This window comes from Colobus angolensis, unplaced genomic scaffold (assembly GCF_000951035.1).
Source record: "Colobus angolensis palliatus isolate OR3802 unplaced genomic scaffold, Cang.pa_1.0 Scaffold14, whole genome shotgun sequence".
Lineage (NCBI taxonomy): Eukaryota > Metazoa > Chordata > Mammalia > Primates > Cercopithecidae > Colobus > Colobus angolensis.
Genome location: NW_012114488.1, coordinates 17334677 through 17354954, shown reverse-complemented (window position 1 = coordinate 17354954; position 20278 = coordinate 17334677). Strand labels below are relative to the sequence as shown.

The 20278-nt window shown below is 45.0% G+C and overlaps 1 protein-coding gene across 2 annotated transcripts in view; it reads left to right on the top strand.

Moving 5' to 3' along the window:
- Window positions 1–19920, top strand: part of FYN (FYN proto-oncogene, Src family tyrosine kinase) — a 195262-nt gene extending 175342 nt beyond the window's left edge. For both annotated transcript variants that reach the window (XM_011935022.1, XM_011935023.1), the window contains 2 exons: window positions 5333–5464; window positions 18315–19920. In XM_011935022.1, coding sequence (XP_011790412.1) covers window positions 5333–5464; window positions 18315–18523 — 341 coding nt within the window. In that variant the 3' untranslated portion in view covers window positions 18524–19920. The remainder of the gene's footprint in view (window positions 1–5332; window positions 5465–18314) is intronic.
- Window positions 19921–20278: the final 358 nt, after the last annotated feature.

Here is a 20278-nt window from a genome sequence, read left to right as displayed (position 1 = left end):
ATTCTTAATCCAGTGTACTAAGGATTTTCCACTTTGTTTCACTGTCAACTCTCCCAAAGCCCCTTGCCACCTTGTCTTTCTGCTGATGTAACTAACCACCCCCATCCCCAGCTGCAGCCCCAGTGAACTAGGCCCCCTTGTCCTCAGAAAATAAAATGTGGGGCTCCCTCACTCAGATACATTCACTCTGACCCAAAGGGGATCTGAACACACTTCCTTTGGCAGTGAAAATGTAGGGTTCTCCAGGTGTTTTAAGTTTCATTAGGGTGTGGCTATTGCTTTTTCATTTCAATTGGCAATTATTAGACTCTTAAAAGGGCATCCAGACAGTGACCCTGGTGCTGTCACCAAGGACAAGTAGAGGACTCACCAGAGGGCAGGGAACTGATAATATGCTCTGTAAGGAACTGTGGTTATTCAGCCAAAAAGGGTAGGGCTGTCCAGCTACTCATTCATTCATTCAGCACCTGTTTATCAAGTGCTTTCTCTGCACCAGACACTGTACTCAGTACTGGAGATGCGCTGGCCATCCGGGAAGACGTGCTCCAGCACTCAAGCACAGTATGTATCTGTGGACAGAGACAGCCTCCAGACAATTCATGCATTCATTGCACTTTAATAATAACAGCTTCATTAGGCAATATTTACTGAAAAAAAAATAGTGACAGCTACAAAGAGGGAGGTGCTCTGGCAGCAGAGAAGTAGGAAACCTACCCCAGTCTTGAGTGATCAGGCAAAGGTTCCCTGTGCAAGTAGCACTTTGGCTAGGAGCAAAAGAGGAGTAAGAATTAGCCATGGGGTAAGGACTTTTGACAAAGGAAATAGCCTGTCCCTGAAGTAGGTAGGAGCCTGGCATTTGCAAAGCAGTCAAAGAAGGGCAATGGAGCGGTTGTAGAGGAGAGAGGAGGAGAGCAGAGGAGAACATGTCTGGGATGATAAGAAGCAGCTGGGGAAGTAGGTAGGTACCAGATTATGCATGTGGATTATATTAGAAGGCTACTGTAGAAACATAGGGTGGGCATGCTGAGCAAGTGAGGACTAGAGGAAGGGTAGTGAATTCAAGAGTATGAAATGGTCAGGATGTAATGGACCTGACATGGGCACAGACAAAGCAGGAGGGTACAGAGATCATTCAGTAAAGATGTATTGACCTCCTTCAATAGGCAGGCCCTATGCTGGGATCCGAGTGCACAATAATGAAAAATAGAGTGTCCAGGCGAGGGTGATTCTCAGGATTCTGTTATCAGCAACTGGGTGGTTTACAAAGTCACCAAGGATTGAGAAGCCAAATTGTGGGGAAGGTAAATTTTGGATGTTGCATTTGAGGGGCGCTGACTTGTATAACCAATTTCCTTCTCAGTTGTCTCTCCATTGTGATGATGGAGAGACATCCGTTAGAGAGAACTCCATTGTGATGACGGAGAGACAATTGAAAGGGAAACTGGTTATGCAAGTCAGGGACTCAAGAGAGCGGTCCCATCTGGTGATATAAACGCAGGCATCGTTGGGTTCAAGATAGTCATTGGAGCCACGGGAGTGAATGAGACCCCTGATGTTACACAGAGTTTGTGGCCACTCATTTCGTATCTCAACAGAATTCAGAGAAACAGGATTGAGCTGTATATCAGAAATTATTTAAAATATCGACATATTTATTCATCACAGGAATGATTCAGCCTAAGGCTAACTGGGAGTTAAATGACTAAGGTACAAAGATCCTCTTACCTGGAAGTTCTAGGACATGGGCCCCAGTGACACCCCCAGGTTGTCAAGTTTTCACCATGACAAGTCAAGGTTTCAGCAGTGGCTTGGGAGTTTGGTAATATTTGCAACTAGTACCTGGAAAACATTCAGTGGAAAAGATGCTTCCAAGCACACACACCACACACACACACGCACACATGTTATGGCCTTTGTGTATTGGCTTAAAAGAATCCTAAAGAATCCTAAACTGTTAAGCTAATTCAGTAAGAAATGACAGAGTGGTCACTTCTTTTTTTGAATTCATGTAAACATGGAACAGACATACTAAGTGTTACAGTAAAGCTCAAGATAACAGTGACATAGATGATCATTACCTGTATAGTTTGCTCTGTTCCCTCTAAATAAAATGCGAAGAGGAGAAAACTGTTTTCATATCTAAATCCTGCTTCCAAGCAGAAGAATTTCAAAGAGTGAATCAGCTAGTTACATAACAATACCAAGTTAACTGCATTGCAGTTCTGATGTTTTCTCCATTGTTCTGTAAGTCCATACTACTTAGAAGACCACTTTGATTCTGACTTTTTGCCTGTCAGAACTTTACTTTCAAGGGAAAGGCAACATTTACACCCAGGAGATCCTTCCTTCAAGGTGTCTGAAGTCTCCTAACTTTCAGAGCCCACTGCAGCAGCCCTGCAGCAGGGACAGCTGTGGGATTGTATAGGTTATGTACTACACAACCTTAGGGATGCTGTTTTCATAGACTGGGGTTTTACACTGTGCAGCCTGCATGGCTAGTTGTAAAGACACCTGCCAAAAATCCCCAGCTAACTCCTCCACATTTACAGCTGCGTTTTAGGGCCAATAGCTTTGTACCCTCAGGAGATGGGATGCCAGGATAAGGGGAAACAGAAGTAATGAGGTGTGTGGAAGAGGAAGCAGGGATTAGCTCTTTTCAGTAGAAACCTCAGTTAATCATTAATACCTTTTTGCTGCTTTGATTTAATCTTTTGTCTTCCTTGAAAAGGAAAATGAGTTATCTATAAAGAAGCTTATTTTGTCTAAAGTGGCTGCTATTTTAAGACAGAAGAAGCAGGAGAAGTTGGACAAAGACATTATTTTTTATTCCTCCAAATACATTATAAATACATTGTTTGGTATAAATATATTGCTTGTCTTAGAAAGAAAATTAATACAAAACAAATTTAAGTAAGCTTAGTAGTCAGACCACATATCTACAAATGACTTCCTTTCAAAGATTCCTTACATTTTGCAGCCTTTATTTTAACATTTTTTGAAGGTTTATATATTATAATCCTTATTGTAGATTATAAAATGAGAAAATAATAAAGTGGACTAATGCAACTGGCTGATATTGCCGTTGGTTTTTTTAATCTGAAATTATGAAATCACTTGGAAAATCTAACATGACTGTATCCAAATTTTAAATAGTCGCTTTCAGCAACACACACACCTTCACCAATGTCGAGTGATTCAAAGAAGAGGAAAAACAACTCCTTTGGTTGTCATTTTATTTACAGGGTTTGTCTGCACAGCAGAGAAAAATGTTCCATTTACTTCAGAGATGGTCAGAGATTTCCAAGCCATTTGGCTCAAGAGATGGTTTAAATAGGAATGAATGTAGTATACCTTTAATTCTCTGAAGTAAGAGAACTCCAGCTGAGGTTTGGTCCAGGGCAAAGTCTGCTCTCAACACTGAAGAAAATCTATCACATTAATCCCAGTGGCTCAGAGTCCAAAGCTGCGTGAACAGAATACTCAAGGATAGGAAGTGTGAGAAGAATGCTTTGAAAGAAACTTTAAAAACAAAACGACTATTCAGAGAATACCAGGTCTTATGTGGAATCATCTAGCATGTAAGGAGAGATATAAATAATGATGCCTGAGAAACATAACTAATTAAAAATAACTCTATGCATAAAAGGAAAACTATAGAATAACTTTTCTGCTCCAGTGTTAATGTGAGATGCCTCATAATGAAATAGTAGGATTTTTTTTTTTTTTTTCATTTCATTTCACACAGACACATGAGAGATGGAGAGGAAAATCATATTGCCTGAAAATGCCAGGGTAGATTTACTAAAGATGTTATCATATGCTGTATTTAAGACAAAAATCTAATTGCTATAATTTATCATACCTCTGGCTATTAAAACTGTGCCAATTTAAATATTTTAATCATTCGCCACTTTTGTACATAGTGACTTTTTATAGAAGATTCTATGAAACGTTCTGATTTTGTCAGCCTTTGTATGCTTTTTAGGAGCTCCTTAAGTGGAATGAACATGCTTTAAACATGTAATTGTGTTTCCATAAGTAATAAAAATTCCTTGTGTTTTTCTTTTAGTTTGTTCAGTAAAATACCTGGAACTGCTTTATAATTGCTGAGCCAAATGTTTGAGAGCATAAGCTGCTAAATCCCTTTTACTTTATTTTATTTGTATTTTATTTTATTTTTTTTTTTTTTCTGAGACGGACTCTTTCTCTGTCACCTAGGCTGGAGTGCAGTGGCATGATCTCGGTTCACTGCAACCTCTGCCTCCGGGGTTCAAGTGATTCTCCTGCCTCAGCCTCCTGGGTAGCTGGGGCTACAGGCTCGTGCCACCATGCCCGGCTAATTTTTGCATTTTTAGTAGAGACAAGGTTTCACCATGTTGGCCAGGCTGGTCTCGAACTCCTGACCTCAAATGATTGGCCCGCCTCTGCCTTCTAAGGTGCCAGCATTACAGGCATGAGCCACCGCACCTGGCCTGAATCCCTTTTAATTCCCTGCACACACATCAAGCTTGTAGAAAGCAAGGTGGACCACACCCTTCCTTTTGGTTTAGAGAGAGGATTATTTTAATGATCAGTTAAATTTTTGAATAAAAAAGACTCCACTGACTGACGTGAATTGGCACCTTGGTCTTGAAAAGTCAGAGACTCATAAGACAGTCATGGAGGCAAAACTGCTCTTTAAAAAGCAAACATTAAATAGTACTCTTTCTGGACGGTGGAAGAAAAGGTGGTAAGAAAGTGATCTTACAGTCTAGAAGGAAAAAATTATCCCAGGAGTAAAGATGGCCGCTACAGGGAGAGCAAATGTGGAGAGAGAAGGAGCTGGAGGCAGATTCCTTTCCCTGCTGTGGGTGTGGGAGGCCTTTGGGAATCGAACCCATTTCCGCAGCACACATGGGCTGCGTCCAGTTGTCCCCACCCTGGGAGCCGCTCTGTGTTTTAATCTGGTTTTGTGTACCTGGTGAGACCACACTATCTTACATACCAGAGGACTCATGAGAGCAGCATTATGACTAAATCCTGTCTGTGTGTTTTAAAACATAGCATTATTTCAAAGTTAAATATATATATGTTTCCTAAATCACAAGAAACCAGGGCTTCTTCCCCCCTTTACTGAGGTATTAAGGTGCTTTGAGCTAGATTCCTTAGGGTCACACAGCCAAGACCAGACCCTACATCTTCCCAATTCCAGCCCATCCCTGCTTCACCTCCTTTCTGTCCTCCCCTCTAAACCTGCTCTCATGAAAGTAGTTTGCACGTGCCTTTCCCTCTCACACCCCATGCCCAGTGCAGCGCCCTCTGCCTGATGAATAACCAGGTGTTCGTTCTGCAGGTGCAAAATTCCCCATCAAGTGGACGGCCCCCGAGGCAGCCCTGTACGGGAGGTTCACGATCAAGTCTGACGTGTGGTCTTTTGGAATCTTACTCACAGAGCTGGTCACCAAAGGAAGAGTGCCGTACCCAGGTAAGAGCAGGGCCTCGCAGACATGGGCCTGGGATTGGAGGCTTTTTTGACACCATTTGGGGAAACTTCATCCACTTGGCTTTCTAAGCCCCATCCTCAGCTTTCTGCTGAGCTTGAGTTTGAAGAACACGGCCAGCTATTCAGCCAGAGAAAAGCAGAACTGGGAGCCACCATGTATGTAGACAAGCAGCCACCACGAACTGTGTGTGAGGATTAATGTAAGTAGCAGCTGGTCTAGATGCTTCAGTCCCCTTCCAGTTCATAGAATCCCTCCTGTCTCAGCAGGAGTATGTGTCTGTGGTTCCCAGAGCAGAAACGTCACTGGCAGTGCCTCTGCCCAAATGGAGTTTGCAGACGTGTCTGGGAAAGAGAAGGAGAAAAGCCCCACTGCTTTTTGATTACACTGTAGCACTGACCCATGGAGTGAGCCTGGGAGGAACAGGGCAGGACCTGTTCTCTCCGCAGGACCCAGCTCCAGATGGCCACAGAGAGCAGAGGCACATGCGAAATGCAATTTAGAGCCCACTCACTGCCTGTTGCTGAACAGTCAAAACATGTGATATCAAAGCAAGTATAATGTAAAGAAATTGGAAATTCTTAGACTCTGGAATGTTTCTGGATTATCAGATTTATGCTTTCCAAAGAAACCACGAGTCTGGGTTATCCATGCTGAAATTGATTAACGTCGACAGATGGTGACATAAAGGACACCCATGCCATTTCACCTCCACGCTTTAGTGGTTATAGCACAGGGACGATCTGCTTTTCTGAAATGTTAAGGACATATTTTTCAGTTACTGCTGAGTGAAGAAAGAACATAGCTGCCCCTCATTCTCTGCCTAAGAAAGGAGCTTGAAGGAAAAAAACAAACAAACAAAAAAAAAACAGTGATAGAAACGATAGTGAAGATTAATGAGGAATTTAGGTCTCTTGCAAATCCTGGGTTTGTAATCATATCTTTGCAGTCACAGGAGCCAGCGAAGGCAGATTAATTGGTAATCCCTTTGTGCCTTTTTTATGATTGTTTCTGGTCATCTTCAGAGAACACAGAGAGGGGCACATCAAGCTAATCTCGTTCTGGGTTGGTATAGCCTTGAGACTCCTAGGAGAGCCAGGTTGACATGGAGGCAAAATTGACAAATTCCCAGTCTCTGAAGTGCCGGCGTTTAGAGATGCGGGTGTAAGTCAGTTTTATTGATGCTGCAGTGACTGCTGCTCCCGGCATGCACACACGGGCAGACACTCCAGGAATCGCCAACCAGCACAGAAGAAAGGGCCGCCCTGGGGGATGGAGCATAGCGTGGGTGTTTCTGAATCGCTTCTCCAAGGGGAAGATGTGCGGGTCTTGGGACGGTGAAGATGTGCAGGCATCTCTTCTTTATTTCTTGTCTGAATTTTGAGCTGATTTCTTCCTGATCCCCCCAGGTTTATAGTCACCCTGTGTGTTAAATGCAGTCGGGGAAGAAAGGTTAATGTTGTTTGCATTGCTGTGAAGCCTTCCCTTGCAGTAAATACGAAGCAGCTTTTTGTTACTCAGAATCTCACACAGAAACCAAGACAAAGGGGTGGAGCGGGGGTGGGGGGAGCCTGGGAGAAGGAAGGCAGGTGCACGTTTCTCAGCGAGTCTTTTGTCAGGTTCGGTTTTAGCATAAAGAAAATGGCCTCATTTTGCCACTTAGACTAGGATTCATTCATTCAGCGTAGCTTCAGTCACTGTGAACTGTGCCAGGCATTTTCCTCTATCCGGGAAATACTGCAAATAAGACCTTCATACTCTCAGCAAGCCTTGATTAGTACCTGCCTCAGGCTAGGCATTGTCAGCACAGTGGGCAAGGAAATAAATGTAGCCCCTGTGTTCATGGACGTTACAGTCAGATAGATAAAATATGCATCAAATCCAGGAAGAAACCAGCCTTCTTTATTCCTTGTTTATTATTAGAGGGAGTCATCCTGAAGAGATGGATTACTTGGCTTTACCTACTGTGGGGCCTAGATCTTCATTCTGATCATGGGGTCAGGGACACCTGATCCAGGTATCCACACACAGCAGGTCTGACAGGGACTCTTCATGCCAAGTCCTGTGAGGATGGCAGAGGAGTCTGAAGTGAGAACTAACTCCAGCAGCTCCTGCAGAGAGAGCTGTGAGCAAGTGCTGGTCTGCAGTGGGCTGTGATAACTGCCTCTAGCTCTGGAGGAGTGCTGGAGAGAGGGAGCTGTGTAAGGAAGGCAAGTAAGCCAGACCTTGGAAGGCAAGTAGGGTTTCCTCAAACCCAGAAAGTGGGAAAGCATCCCAAGGTCTGGCACGTGGGAAGGCACGTAGGCCTGGGAGGACAGTTCCAGGGACCACAGGATGAATCTGAGAAGATGCCACGTGCAGGAACACACCTGGAGATGTGGCTGGAAAGGTGGCCGAGAGCCTGCATTGGGGCCTCGCTGGTTGGCAGTGGTGACCAGGGAACTGTGTCCTCATTGGGGGTGTCATGAGCTGGTCCTCATTCAAAGAAAGTCACAAAAAATTGTTCCCAGGCCTGTTTCTAGCCATGGATTCTTTCTGGGTTTTGCTTTTTAACATAGCTATAATCCTATTTAATTGGGTTTGTGAATCCAACAGAAAACTCTCCTTGAGGGAGAAGCTTTTACAGAGGGATTCCAGTTACAGGATTATTACCCTAACGAAGGATAATAATTCCTAAGGAATAAGAGGTTTCATGAAGCTTCCTTCAGATGTCACTGTGAAAGCAAAGAAGGACCTTCCTGTCTGCATTCTTGCTATTTGTTGGTGTGGCAAGTCAGTCAGTGGACGCTGAGGGCTCACTTCCCAACTTCCCACGTTGTGTCTTTGTGCCCGTTGCTGGTCCCCCAGGACGGACTCCGAGTCCCGTTCCGTCATGATTTCCATTCTGCATTTTGATGCAGTAGTAATGTCTCGACTGGCTAGAGTCTATTTTCAAGTAATTCTTTTTTGGAGAACAGTAGATGGTGGTACATTTTTCTGAGTCTTCCATACCTGAGAATAGCCTGCTGTTTCCTTGACACATAAGAAAGGTCCTTTGGCTGGTAGGTGAAGATGGAGGTGCAGGAGGAGGAGGTGACGTATAAATCGGTTTTATAAAAGCTTTCCAGGCATCTTTGCCCAGCGTGACAAAGAAGGCCCAGAAGTGACAATCCCAGAAGGAACTTCCGTTGGAGTATGTGAGGTGTGACCAAATAAAGGGCACAGGGAGGCGGAGATGATAGAACATTGGCAAGTTGTGTGAGAGGAATGGACAAAAAGGAAGGGCAGAGGACAATCTCAAACTGAATGAGAACCTTGAAGCTGAAGGAAAAAAAAATACTGAAATACGATGCTGAAATTAACAGGGGGGTGGTGGGGAAAAGTTACATCACCTTACCAGATGAGGAAGGTTGCTTTCAAGATGTGTAACAAGTATGGATGCAGTTCCAAGGAAGAGCTCCATCAGTTCCCTGCTAACAGCCTGACCAGAATGCATTCTCTGCATTGCAGGCTAGCTTGCTTTTCTGCAAGCAAGGGTTCAGAAGCATTCTTTACCTCAAGATTAGAACTGATTTCATACTGATGGATTGTTGTGTATGAGAAATAAAAACACTTAAGTAAAAGCAGTTTTCTGGGGTTGATGCATAAAATCAGAGTTATGCATTTTTACCTGTCATTTCACCTTTAAAACCGTTCTCAAACCTTTCTTTTCCTCTCTGCTTCCAGTTTTTCCCTGCCTCCCCACCACCCACCCACCCTTCTACCACTGTCGCCACAGAGTTAGTATCCCAGAACACACAGACCTGCTAGTTAAAAACGTCCACGGCTTACCTGTGCCTTCCAGATAAATCCTAGAAACCGTGATTTTACATAGTTCTTTGTAACTCTTTTTCTGCAGTCATTCCACAAATATTTATTGCGTACCTACTACATGCCAGGTGCTGTTGCAGGCACCAGGAATACAGCAGTGAAGCAACAGACAAATGCTGCTGTCCTCATAGACTTCCATTCTTCTTTGAGGAGACAAACAATAAACAAAGATAAAGAAGCAAAATATAGCTAGTAACAGCTAGGGAGGAAAAGAAAAGAGTGAAGGGGAGAGAGGGGAGAGTGGCAAAGGATCACCTCACTGGTCAGTAAAGACCTGAAGGAAGCAAGAATCCAGCCAGGTGGGTATCTGGGAGCAGAGCCTTCCATCAGGGGAAGGGGAGAGTGCAGAGACCTTCCAGAACCACAGGAGGCTAGCCTGGCTGGAGCAGAAGGAGCAGCAGGTCCCAGCAGCCCCAGGGGCAAATCAGATAAGGCCTTTCTAGCTCATGGTTGGAACTTTTGCTTTTACTCTTAGTGAGATGGGAAGTGAGGGGATTTGAGCGGGAGAGTGACATGATGTGACATGATTTCTCTCTTGCTGTCTTCCATCCTTCACACATTACCCAAGATACATCAAGAGATCTCTCTTGAACATGCAAGCCTCTCTTTGTGGCTCCCCTGTCTGCCTGAGAACGCTTCAAAGCCCAGCTGAACATCATCTACTTTGGAAAGCCTTCCCCGTGTCCAGACCAAATGGGGTGCTCCCTCTGCTTGCCTCCATGACACCTAGCATATTTCTGTTGGGCCCCCTGTTTGTGTGTCTGTATTTCTCAGTAGCTTCAGAGAAGGGAGTTCCTTTGATGGGTTCCCAAGGCCCAGCACGGGTCCACCCCATAGTAGACTCTCAGTAAGTATGAGCAAATAAATGAGTGAATGAGACAGAAAAAAAAGAACTCACCTATGAGGTTTTTGAAACAAGGTTTTTAAATTTAGCCCATAGCCTGCAAAGCCTTTTAACTGTATTCCATTATCTTCACACATAGATATATATTTTCCCAGCCACAAGGTAGCCTCTGTCCTCAAAGTTGTTCTGGAAAGTTGACCCCGTGATCATTTCAAACATCATGTTCCAACACTATTCTAGGCAAAGTGTCCTGGCCATTCTGTGCCCTGGCTCTTAACTGAACAGCTGTTTTGTGGATTTGGCAGGACCTGGTAGAGCAGGGACCCTTTATTTATTTATTTTTTTGCTTTTGTTTTTGTTTTTTTTTTGAGATGGATGAAGTCTTGCTCTGTCACTCAGACTGGAATGCAGTGGTGTGATCTCAGTTCACTGCAACCTCTGCCTCCGAGGTTCAAGTGATTCTCCTGCCTCAGTCTCCCAAGAAGCTGGGATTACAGGCACCCGCCTTCACACCCGGCTAATTTTTGCAGTTTTAGTAGAGCCAGGGTTTCGCCATGTCGGCCAGGCTGGTCTCAAACTCCTAACCACAGGTGATCCATTCTCATTGGCCTTCCAAAGTGCTGAGCTTACAGGCGTGAGCCACCACGCCCGGCCAGGAACACTTTCTTAAGCAAACCACACTTATTCATTGGAAGCACTTTCAAATCATTCAACAGGTGACTTTCTTGAATACATCTAGTTGCTTGATAATGACCTGAGGAAGTGAGGGAAATTAATGAAACTGGCGGCTCTTTCCTTAAAGGATTCCAGGTGCCACTCTGGTCTTCCCTCCGCCTCAGAGACCTGAACCGTAGCTACATTTTCCTCTGTGTTCAAGAAAACAGCAGGAGCAGGTTTTTCATGGGAGAGGAAAGGGTTAGGACTCTCCAGCCAGGAGGAGACTGGGAAGCCGAATGAAAGCTCTCATCTTAGCCGAGGGTACAGTGTCTCTCCCTGGCTCGTCCATAGCTCCTGGGGTTTTTCCTACAGCTCACGATGTTCCCTCAGAGAGGGAGCCCTGCCTGGAATGCCCAGAGGTCATGCCGTCACCTCCCCCTACAAGGTTTTTCTTGGCCAGCCTGTCTGGTGAGAAGAGGAGGGAGACCAGCAGAGAATGCGTGTGAAGAGGGCGGCCAGAGAGGGACTTTCAGCCCCCAGTCCTGTGTTCCAGCCCCAAGTGCTCCTTGGTCTCAGGGGTGCGGTTCCAGGGCCTTCCTCATGGGCACCCTGCCTCTCTTTTTCACTCCCTTTTTTTTTTCTGGGACAAAGGAGTTCTCTTTTTTTTTTTTTTTTTTGAGACGTAGTCTCGCTCTGTCGCCCAGGCTGGAGTGCAGTGGCCGGATCTCAGCTCACTACAAGCTCCGCCTCCCGGGTTTACGCCATTCTCCTGCCTCAGCCTCCCGAGTAGCTGGGACTACAGGCGCCCGCCACCTCGCCCGGCTAGTTTTTGTATTTTTTAGTAGAGACGGGGTTTCACCGTGTTCATCAGGATGGTCTCGATCTCCTGACCTCGTGATCCGCCTGTCTCGGCCTCCCAAAGTGCTGGGATTACAGGCTTGAGCCACCGCGCCTGGCCAGGAGTTCTCTATGAGACTATATTATCAACTTCAAATGCAGAAATACCTGTGTATTTAGTTACGTGAGTAGCTGTCTGTCTGTGTTTATTAATGCAATGGGCTGAATAAAAGCCGCTGTCCTGAGGTTATCTGGCAAGATGGGGAAAGAAAAACAAAACAAGTCATTATTGTACCTTCTCAAGATAAGTTCTTTATTCTCATCCACACTCTTCCATCAGCTTCCCTCTGCCCAGAATTTTCACAATGATCCTACACTAAAACCTAACTCGGCGTCACGGTTGTTAACCAGGACGATAGCAAGGACACATGAGAATCTGTTAATACAAGCACATGCGATGGCGCAGGCTCATGCTGAGCAAGCACCATTAACACCCCTCCTCCTTCCCAGCACCAGCACAGCCCTGCTCAACAGACGTGTAAACACAGGGCCTTTTCACAGGGTTTATGCACAGAAGCAAGGGGAGCCTCAGACCCAAGGCCTTATGCGCAACGTTGTGTAATTCCCTTTGAACAGACAGCTCAGTTAGCAAAAGGAATTTGGATATCTGATAACCTAAACATCATTCCCATTGTTAAAATGCTTAATTATTCACATGGCACAAAAAACCCAGGTTTTGCAACCCATAGTCAAATCCAGATGCAAACATGGACAGATAACAGTTAAAATCCCTGGTTGTACAGATACGGCCCATCTGAGATCCATATTGGGAAGCTGCACAAATGGAAAGCTATAAAACACAAGCACTCTTCTTTCATAAAAGACATTTTTTCAAGTAGCTGAAAGCACAGTGAATGTTGAGGTATTTTGTTAACAAATGGATGAGCTAAGTTCAAGGGAAGTCAAGTCACTTGCTAAAAGAGGCAAAATTAGAAGTCAAGAAGTGACATCTATTTCGGTGCTCTGCCAATGAAAGTAATTTTTATTCCTTCCCTATAGAATCTAAAAGAAGACCAGGTATAGTGGCTCACAGCTGTAATTCCAGTGCTTTGGGAGGCTGAAGCATGGAGGATCGCTTGAGGCTAGAAGTTCAAGATCAGCCTGGGCAACATAGCAAGATGCTATCTCTACAAAAAAAAAAAATCATCATCATCATCCAGGCATGGTGGTGCATACCTATAGTCCTAGCTACTTGGGAGACTGAAGTGTGAGGAGTATTGCTTGAGCCCAGGAGTTCGAGGCTACAGTGAGCCATGATCATGCCACTGCACTCCAGTCTGGGTGACAGAGCAAGACCTTGTCCCTTAAAAAAAAAATTTATTTCAAAGAATCTAAAAGAAAAAAGGGAAGACTACGGAGTTCATGTACAGCTCAAAGAAGTGGAATAGGGAAGTTTAAACAAAAAGGAAAAAAACACACACACACAAGAATAGACACTGTTGGCAACCCTGCAGAGTCAGAGTTTGAAAGTGCGAGTTGGAAACTTGACCTCTGAGTTTGCTGGAGGAAGCCAGCAAAATGATTTAGAAAGGATAATATAATCATAATGGCAGGAAGTGAGTACAGTCCTCTTGGCTAGAGAATCTCAGTTACAGTGTTTGGGGCAGACCAACTGGAAATGATGCTACGTCAGGGACCATGTTTGAAAGCCTAAAATCTAAGTTGACAGGAGGTGTTCCATGGAGGCTCTGGGAAAGAGGGACTCGAAGGCAGACCCCCACACAGTGGACTTACTAGTCTCTCTGTGTCACCCGTGCTGGAGTGCAGTGGCATGATCTCAGCTTACTGCAGCGTCAACCTCCTGGGGTCAAGCAATCCTTCCACCTCAGCCTCCTGAACAGCTGGGACCACAGGTACAGGCCACCATGCCCAGCTAATTTTTGTACTTTTTGTACAGACAGGATTTTAACATGTTGCCAAGGCTGGTCTCAAACTCCTGAGCTCAAGCAATCTGCCTGCGTCAGCTTCCCAAAGTCCTGGAGGTGTTTTATGGATTGAGTACTGTTCAGTTGTACCCTATGAAAGTGACCCACCACAATGGCCTCTTTTCCCGAGCGATTCTAGAGAGGCAGCAGGAGGGGCTGGTTGCTCCCATGGGGCTCGAAGGGCGGAAGGGCAAAGGAGGAGAGGGTTGGAACAAAATTGGACAGTGGCCTCTGTGCTTGCTGGCTCCCCAGCCCCGAGCCTCCTCTCTGTGGGAACCACGGGACACTCATACTGCTGGAATGTGGCTCTTCCCACAGTCAGATACCACTGGCCAGCCAGGACCTCCCCTCCTGTTGAACAATGCTCTCCCTTGCAGCTCCCACTAGGAAACCTGGAAGGCTAAACTGTCAATGACGTTGTTTCCCTAAAATGTGCCCAGACGCCATGTTTTATAAAGTCTCTGTCTCTTCTTTCTGTTAAGAAAGGAGAAAAAGGATCTCAGCTATTCGGGAGGCTGAGGCAGGAGAATTGCTTGAACCGGGGAGGTGGAGGTTGCAGTGAGCTGAGATCGTGCCATTGTACTCCAGCCTGGGCAACAGAGCGAGACTGTTTCAAAAACAAAAGAAAGGAGGAAGAGGAAAAGCATTCCCAGTACTCTTGTCCACCTCCTCAGTTGGAAGTGCAATAAAAAGGTTCTTCTGGCTGGGCGCGGTGGCTCACACCTATAATGCCAGCACTTTGGGAGGCCGAGGCAGGCAGATCACTTGAGGCCAAGAATTCAAGACCAGCCTGGCCAACAGAGCAAAAACCCGTCTCTACTAAAAATACAAAAAAATTAGCCAGGTGTAGTAGCATGCACCTGTAGTCCCAGCTACTCGGGAGGCTGAGGCAGGAGAATTGCTTGAACCTGGGAAGTGGAGGCTGTGGTGAGCCGAGATCATGCCACTGCACTCCACCCCGGATGACAGAGCCACGCCTTGCCTCAAAAAAAAATAAAATAAATACAAAATGAAAAGATTCTTCTCTCTAGTGTTCCCATGTCTCTCAAGACACTCTCCCAACTTCCCTGGTGCCCAAACCCGTGTTTATTCCCTTCCTGTTCACTACCCTTCACCTCTCAGGTGTTAGGTAAAGCCAAGGTCTTGGGGAAAAGTGACTAAAAAGAGGAAATGACCGTTTTCTCTCTCACAAAAATATGAAACCATCTAAGAAGAAAAAAATGAAATAGACCCATCTTTTTGGTAGTGTGCAGAGTAAAAGCCATTTAAAAAAATTCTTAAAAAACAAAACATGATTTTCAAAATTCGTATAGCTGAGAACACTGTATTTTAAATACAGGTTGAGTATCCCTAATCCAAAAATACAAAATCCAGAATGCACCAAAATCCGGAGCCTTTTGAACACTGACAACACTCAAAGGAAATGCTCCGCTTACTGGTTGAGCAGCCCTATGATGCACATATTTCAAAATCCCAAAAAATCTGAAATTTAAAACACTCCTGATCATAAACGTTAACAGAGAAGGGACACTCACCCTGAATTAACACAATCCATTCAATTCAGCTATTGTTTATAAAATAAAAACTAGCCTAAGCCTTGCTGAGTGGGCGTATCTTGATTGCAGTTCTTGTTGCAGAGGTACATTGTGAAGATGCCAGGTCTGCAGGTCAGCCCGTGCGGGTCCTGGTTTATGGATGGTTGGAAAAGAGCGAGTCCCATTCCAGTTGTCATTGTCAGCCAAGTGCATTGTCGAAATATCCCCCTTTCCTGGCAAAGCTGTCATTGGTATATTTCCACTTGGCCCAGTGCATGGAATTGTTTTAATTCGCTTCCCATGCTTTGAGAGGTCTGCGCGGAAGAAAACATGAGAAGAGGAGTGGGGAAGAGCGGAGGGGTTCAGACAGGAAAAGGGGGAGAGCGAGAAGGAGCCTGACCCTGTGGGTCTGCCAGGGCCCTGCATGGTCCAGTTTATACCCTGTCCCCTGGCCTCCAAATGCCCAGGAAGCAGACTGCTTCGGAAGACACTACATGTTGAGGTTCACATCACCAAGTCTGCTGTGTCCAAGGCTTGGACCGAGCACTGGAAAAATGACCCAGTGGCCAATTAAACTTTCCACTGGCAGACTTTGGATGAAAACTTTTTTTTAAGTGAAATCTTTCCGTTTGAGTAGTTTTTTAATGAAATGAAGCATGTACTGACATGCGCTCTGTGGAGAATAGGAGAATGATTAAATTCTGTGCTGCCATTTTGGATGACGGCACTCAGAGCCAGCGTCAAGCATTAGGAGGCATTTCGGGGGCTGTAACCACCCCCAGAAGGATCTATCAGTCCCTTCTGCCTGTTTCCCCTCCAGTTCCTGTGGGCTCCTGGAAGGTACAGAGACACGAGATTTCTGCAGGTCCAGGCTCTGTCGTTGCTGAAATATGAAACCAAGGACTGTACTGAAAGATGCGGCAAGGCAAATGCTTTGGAGAATGCCAATTCTGCTACGTGATTGCACACTCTTCCTTCCTAATCTTTCTGGGCAATATGTATGAAGAAATAAAAACAGTAAATAGTGTCGTAACCATTTCAGGTTTTGTGGCCAAATGAGGTCAGTTCAGATCAGTTCTACAGTCAAGTGAGTTACAAAAACTCGATGGTGTTCAGAGCTTGTTGGATTGTGGAATTGTGGAGAAGGAAATGCTGGCCTCTGTCCGCATTTGTCTAGAGCCCAAGGAGAAGCCTGCCTTTCATTCCCGAGCAGCTCCAGTTCCTCCCTTGCTTCCAGCTCCCCCGCCCCCATCCCCCATTTTCAGCCATTGGAGGAGGATGTAGGCTAATTAGCCACAGTGCTGCCTCTCCTTCTGCCCATGCCACTGAGGAAGTCACTGGTAAAGGCATGCATGGCACAGAGGCAGGGACCCTGACTCCTTCACCAAACCTCTCTCCCTGAAATAAGGGGTCGCCCTGACATGTGAGTGAGGTTGTTTTACGACAATTGCATTGAAGGCCTACTTCAGTACAGCAGAAATAATATATGAATTTTTATTATCTCAAGAAATGATAATGGCAGAGAATAAGAAAGCATCCTGAAAAGGTCTGGAGAGACATGCGGCGCACAGGCTGTGGTTGACAGCCAGGAGGAGCCAGGATGCACTCAACTCTGCAAGTAACAACACAACCAAGAGGACTGGCAACAGACCCCAAAGTCTCAGTGTTCCCTGCCCAGGGGGACAGGCTATGCTGTGGCCCAGCGCCTCTGGCTGTGCTGACAGGTTTCTAGCTAGCGGGTCACCACCTCCCCCAGAAGTAAAGGGAGCGAGCTCCATGCGTATAGTGTGTGCTCCTGCTGGCTGTAGCCCTGGGAAAGAGGGGAAGAAATCTTGGTTTCTATATGGCTTGATGTCGAGTTCTTGCTCCTGCAAATTAACCGGGTCAGAAATTGGGGAGGATTCCAGATGACAGCCTCACCAGCCAGGAAGCAACCAAAGCATAGCACAGCTTGACAGGGAGCTGGCAGAAGGTGATCTAACGAAAAAGGGAAGCAAAACTAGAGAACAGTGGTCGGCAATAGTTGGGAAGAGGTCAGGACATTGGCCACCCCCTAAGCATGGTAGTTCCTATAGTGTTAAGGCGGGCCAGTGTGCAGGAGGCCGCACTCTCTAAGGAGTTAACAATCTGTCTTCTGTTAGCGCTATGCAGCCCCGTGTTTCAACAGCTTCCCCAGAGTCAGGAAAACCTCAGATGATGGATGGCCTGGCTGAGGTCATCAGTAGAGATAGGCCCCGGACATGGTCTGTCTCCCCATCAGATTCACCAGACCTCAGGGCAGTGGGGTCACAGGGCCAGACAGTGCCCAGCCACGCTGCCATGATGGCAGATTTCCGACAGTGAGGAACTAAGAGTTTGCCCAGGCATGAGGAAAACGAATTTATGAAGTTTATAAATGGAGTTTATAAGGGGCAGCATGCTTTCATTCTGTGTGGATTTTTTTGTATCCTTTATTCATATATTTTTGTCAGTTTAATTGAAGTATAATTTACACACAATAAAATTCAACAATTTTAAGAATGCAGTTTATTGAGTTTTGACAAACATAAACAGTCACACCACCCCATGCATAATACAGAACAGGGGTTGGCAGATCTGGCTCCCAACCTGTGTTTGTTTTGTACATTTTTAAAGGGTTGTTAAAAAGAAGAAGACAGGGATCATATGTGACCCACAACGCCAAAAATATTTACTGCCTGGCCTTTTACAGGAAAAGTTTGTTGACCCGTTGACCCTGACACAGAACATTCCCATCCCACTTGGAGTTCCTTCTGGCCCCTGTGCAGGAGTTCCTCCCCTCCCCAGGCAGCCACTGATCTGCTTTCTGTAGATGTAGTTGTGCCTTTTCTAGAATTTCGCATAAATGAAATCATACAGTGTGTTGCCTTTTGTGTCTGGCTTCCTTCACTTATATTGCTTTTGAGAGTCATTCTGGATTTTTGCACGTCTCGGTTCTGCACTCCTTTATTTCTGAGTAGCATGGCAGGGTTTGACTCCTGGGGGGAATGGGGGCACTTCACATGTTTTAGCCACCTGCAGATGCAAAGAAGAAGAAAGGGGATCTGCGTGTGCGGCGGTCAGGGCCTGGAGCCCCGGGGTGCCCCTCTCACTGCCCTTGTCTTTGCAGGCATGAACAACCGGGAGGTGCTGGAGCAGGTGGAGCGAGGCTACAGGATGCCCTGCCCGCAGGACTGCCCCATCTCTCTGCATGAGCTCATGATCCATTGCTGGAAAAAGGACCCTGAAGAACGCCCCACTTTTGAGTACTTGCAGAGCTTCCTGGAAGACTACTTTACCGCCACAGAGCCCCAGTACCAACCTGGTGAAAACCTGTAAGGCCCGGGTCTGCGGAGAGAGAGGCCTTGTCCCAGAGGCTGCCCCACCCCTCCCCATTAGCTTTCAATTCCGTAGCTGGCTGCTCCCCAGCAGCAGAACCGCCCAGGATCAGATTGCATGTGACTCTGAAGCTGACGAACTTCCATGGCCCTCATTAATGACACTTGTCCCCAAATCCGAACCTCCTCTGTGAAGCATTCGAGACAGAACCTTGTTATTTCTCAGACTTTGGAAAATGCATTGTATCGATGTTATGTAAAAGGCCAAACCTCTGTTCAGTGTAAATAGTTACTCCAGTGCCAACAATCCTAGTGCTTTCCTTTTTTAAAAATGCAAATCCTATGTGATTTTAACTCTGTCTTCACCTGATTCAACTAAAAAAAAAAAAGTATTATTTTCCAAAAGTGGCCTCTTTGTCTAAAACAATAAAATTTTTTTTCATGTTTTAACAAAAACCAATCAGGACAGGTGTTTGTTTTTGTTTTCTTTTTTATAAATATGAATATATATAATATATATGTCCCTGTACACACACAATGTGGGTGCTAATGTGGAGACTGTGGCCAGCCTGGGCCACCAAGCTATGGGACCCAGAGGGAGGATTTTACTGCAAGTCAGCATCAAAGCACTGGTGTTATTCTGAAAACACCAGTGGCCTCATTTTTGGCTTTTGCAAAGCATGAATTTTTTCATTTGGATTGCACTTTCCTGGTTCATGACTGTACCTGTAGATGGCTGTTACTTTGACTCCTTTCAGGAACCGCCCCCCAAGCTGAATTTACAAGTTCTGTTAGCAGTATTTGCTTCAACTTACTGCCTTTTGTTCTCAAAACTTAAAAATAAGCAAGCAAATGGCTACCGAGAGAACTGGAAGATGGATACCACACAAACTTCTTGTACAAAAATATGAATGCTGAAATGTTTCAGACATTTTTAATTTAATAAACCTGTAACCACATTTAAATGATCTAAAACCCATAGCATTGTAGTCATGGCAACCTGCTAAACTTTCTCATGCAACTAAAATTTCTGGGGGAAATGAGGGTTGGGGTTGCACATTTCCCATTGTAAAATAAGTATTTTAAATGTCCTGTACTGCTAATGAATGACTTTCTATATGTCCAGGAGTTCTCCAGTGGAATAACTATGCACTACTTTACATTTCATGGGGATGCACAAAAACAAAAAAGTATTACATTTTTAGTTGCTGTTTGTACCACCTTAAATTACATATGTTTAACACCAACAAATCAAAAATCCTATTTCTATTGAGTTTTTAATACTGACTAGCAACTCAAGTCTTAATTCCTTTTTTGTTGTGATTCATTTGTGAGTTTACATTTTTAAATTGTTTAACTTTCTTAATTTAGTAATTAAAAAGAAAGCATTTTACATTTGAATTTTTTTTTTGTTTATTTGTTTAAATCATGGAAGGTACTCGTAGTTCTGTGGTACATCTGTCCCACCCCAGATGGTATGGAGTCACCTGTGAATTTAGCCTTTGTGTGATGATTTGCAAATGACAGAAACATTCAGAACATCTGGAGAGTTCTTTTCCCTCTAGAAAGGGTAGGCTCTCGACCAGCTATTTCAGAGGATCATTAAAGCAAACATAGGCATACCTTACTATTTGAATTTATCAGACATTTTTTCTAACTGGAATTTACTGTGTCCTGCTTGTAGGAGAAATAGACAATCACAAGAAGAATCTTTCTTATCCTGGAGTCAGTATATGTATTTCCAAACGTCCCCCCA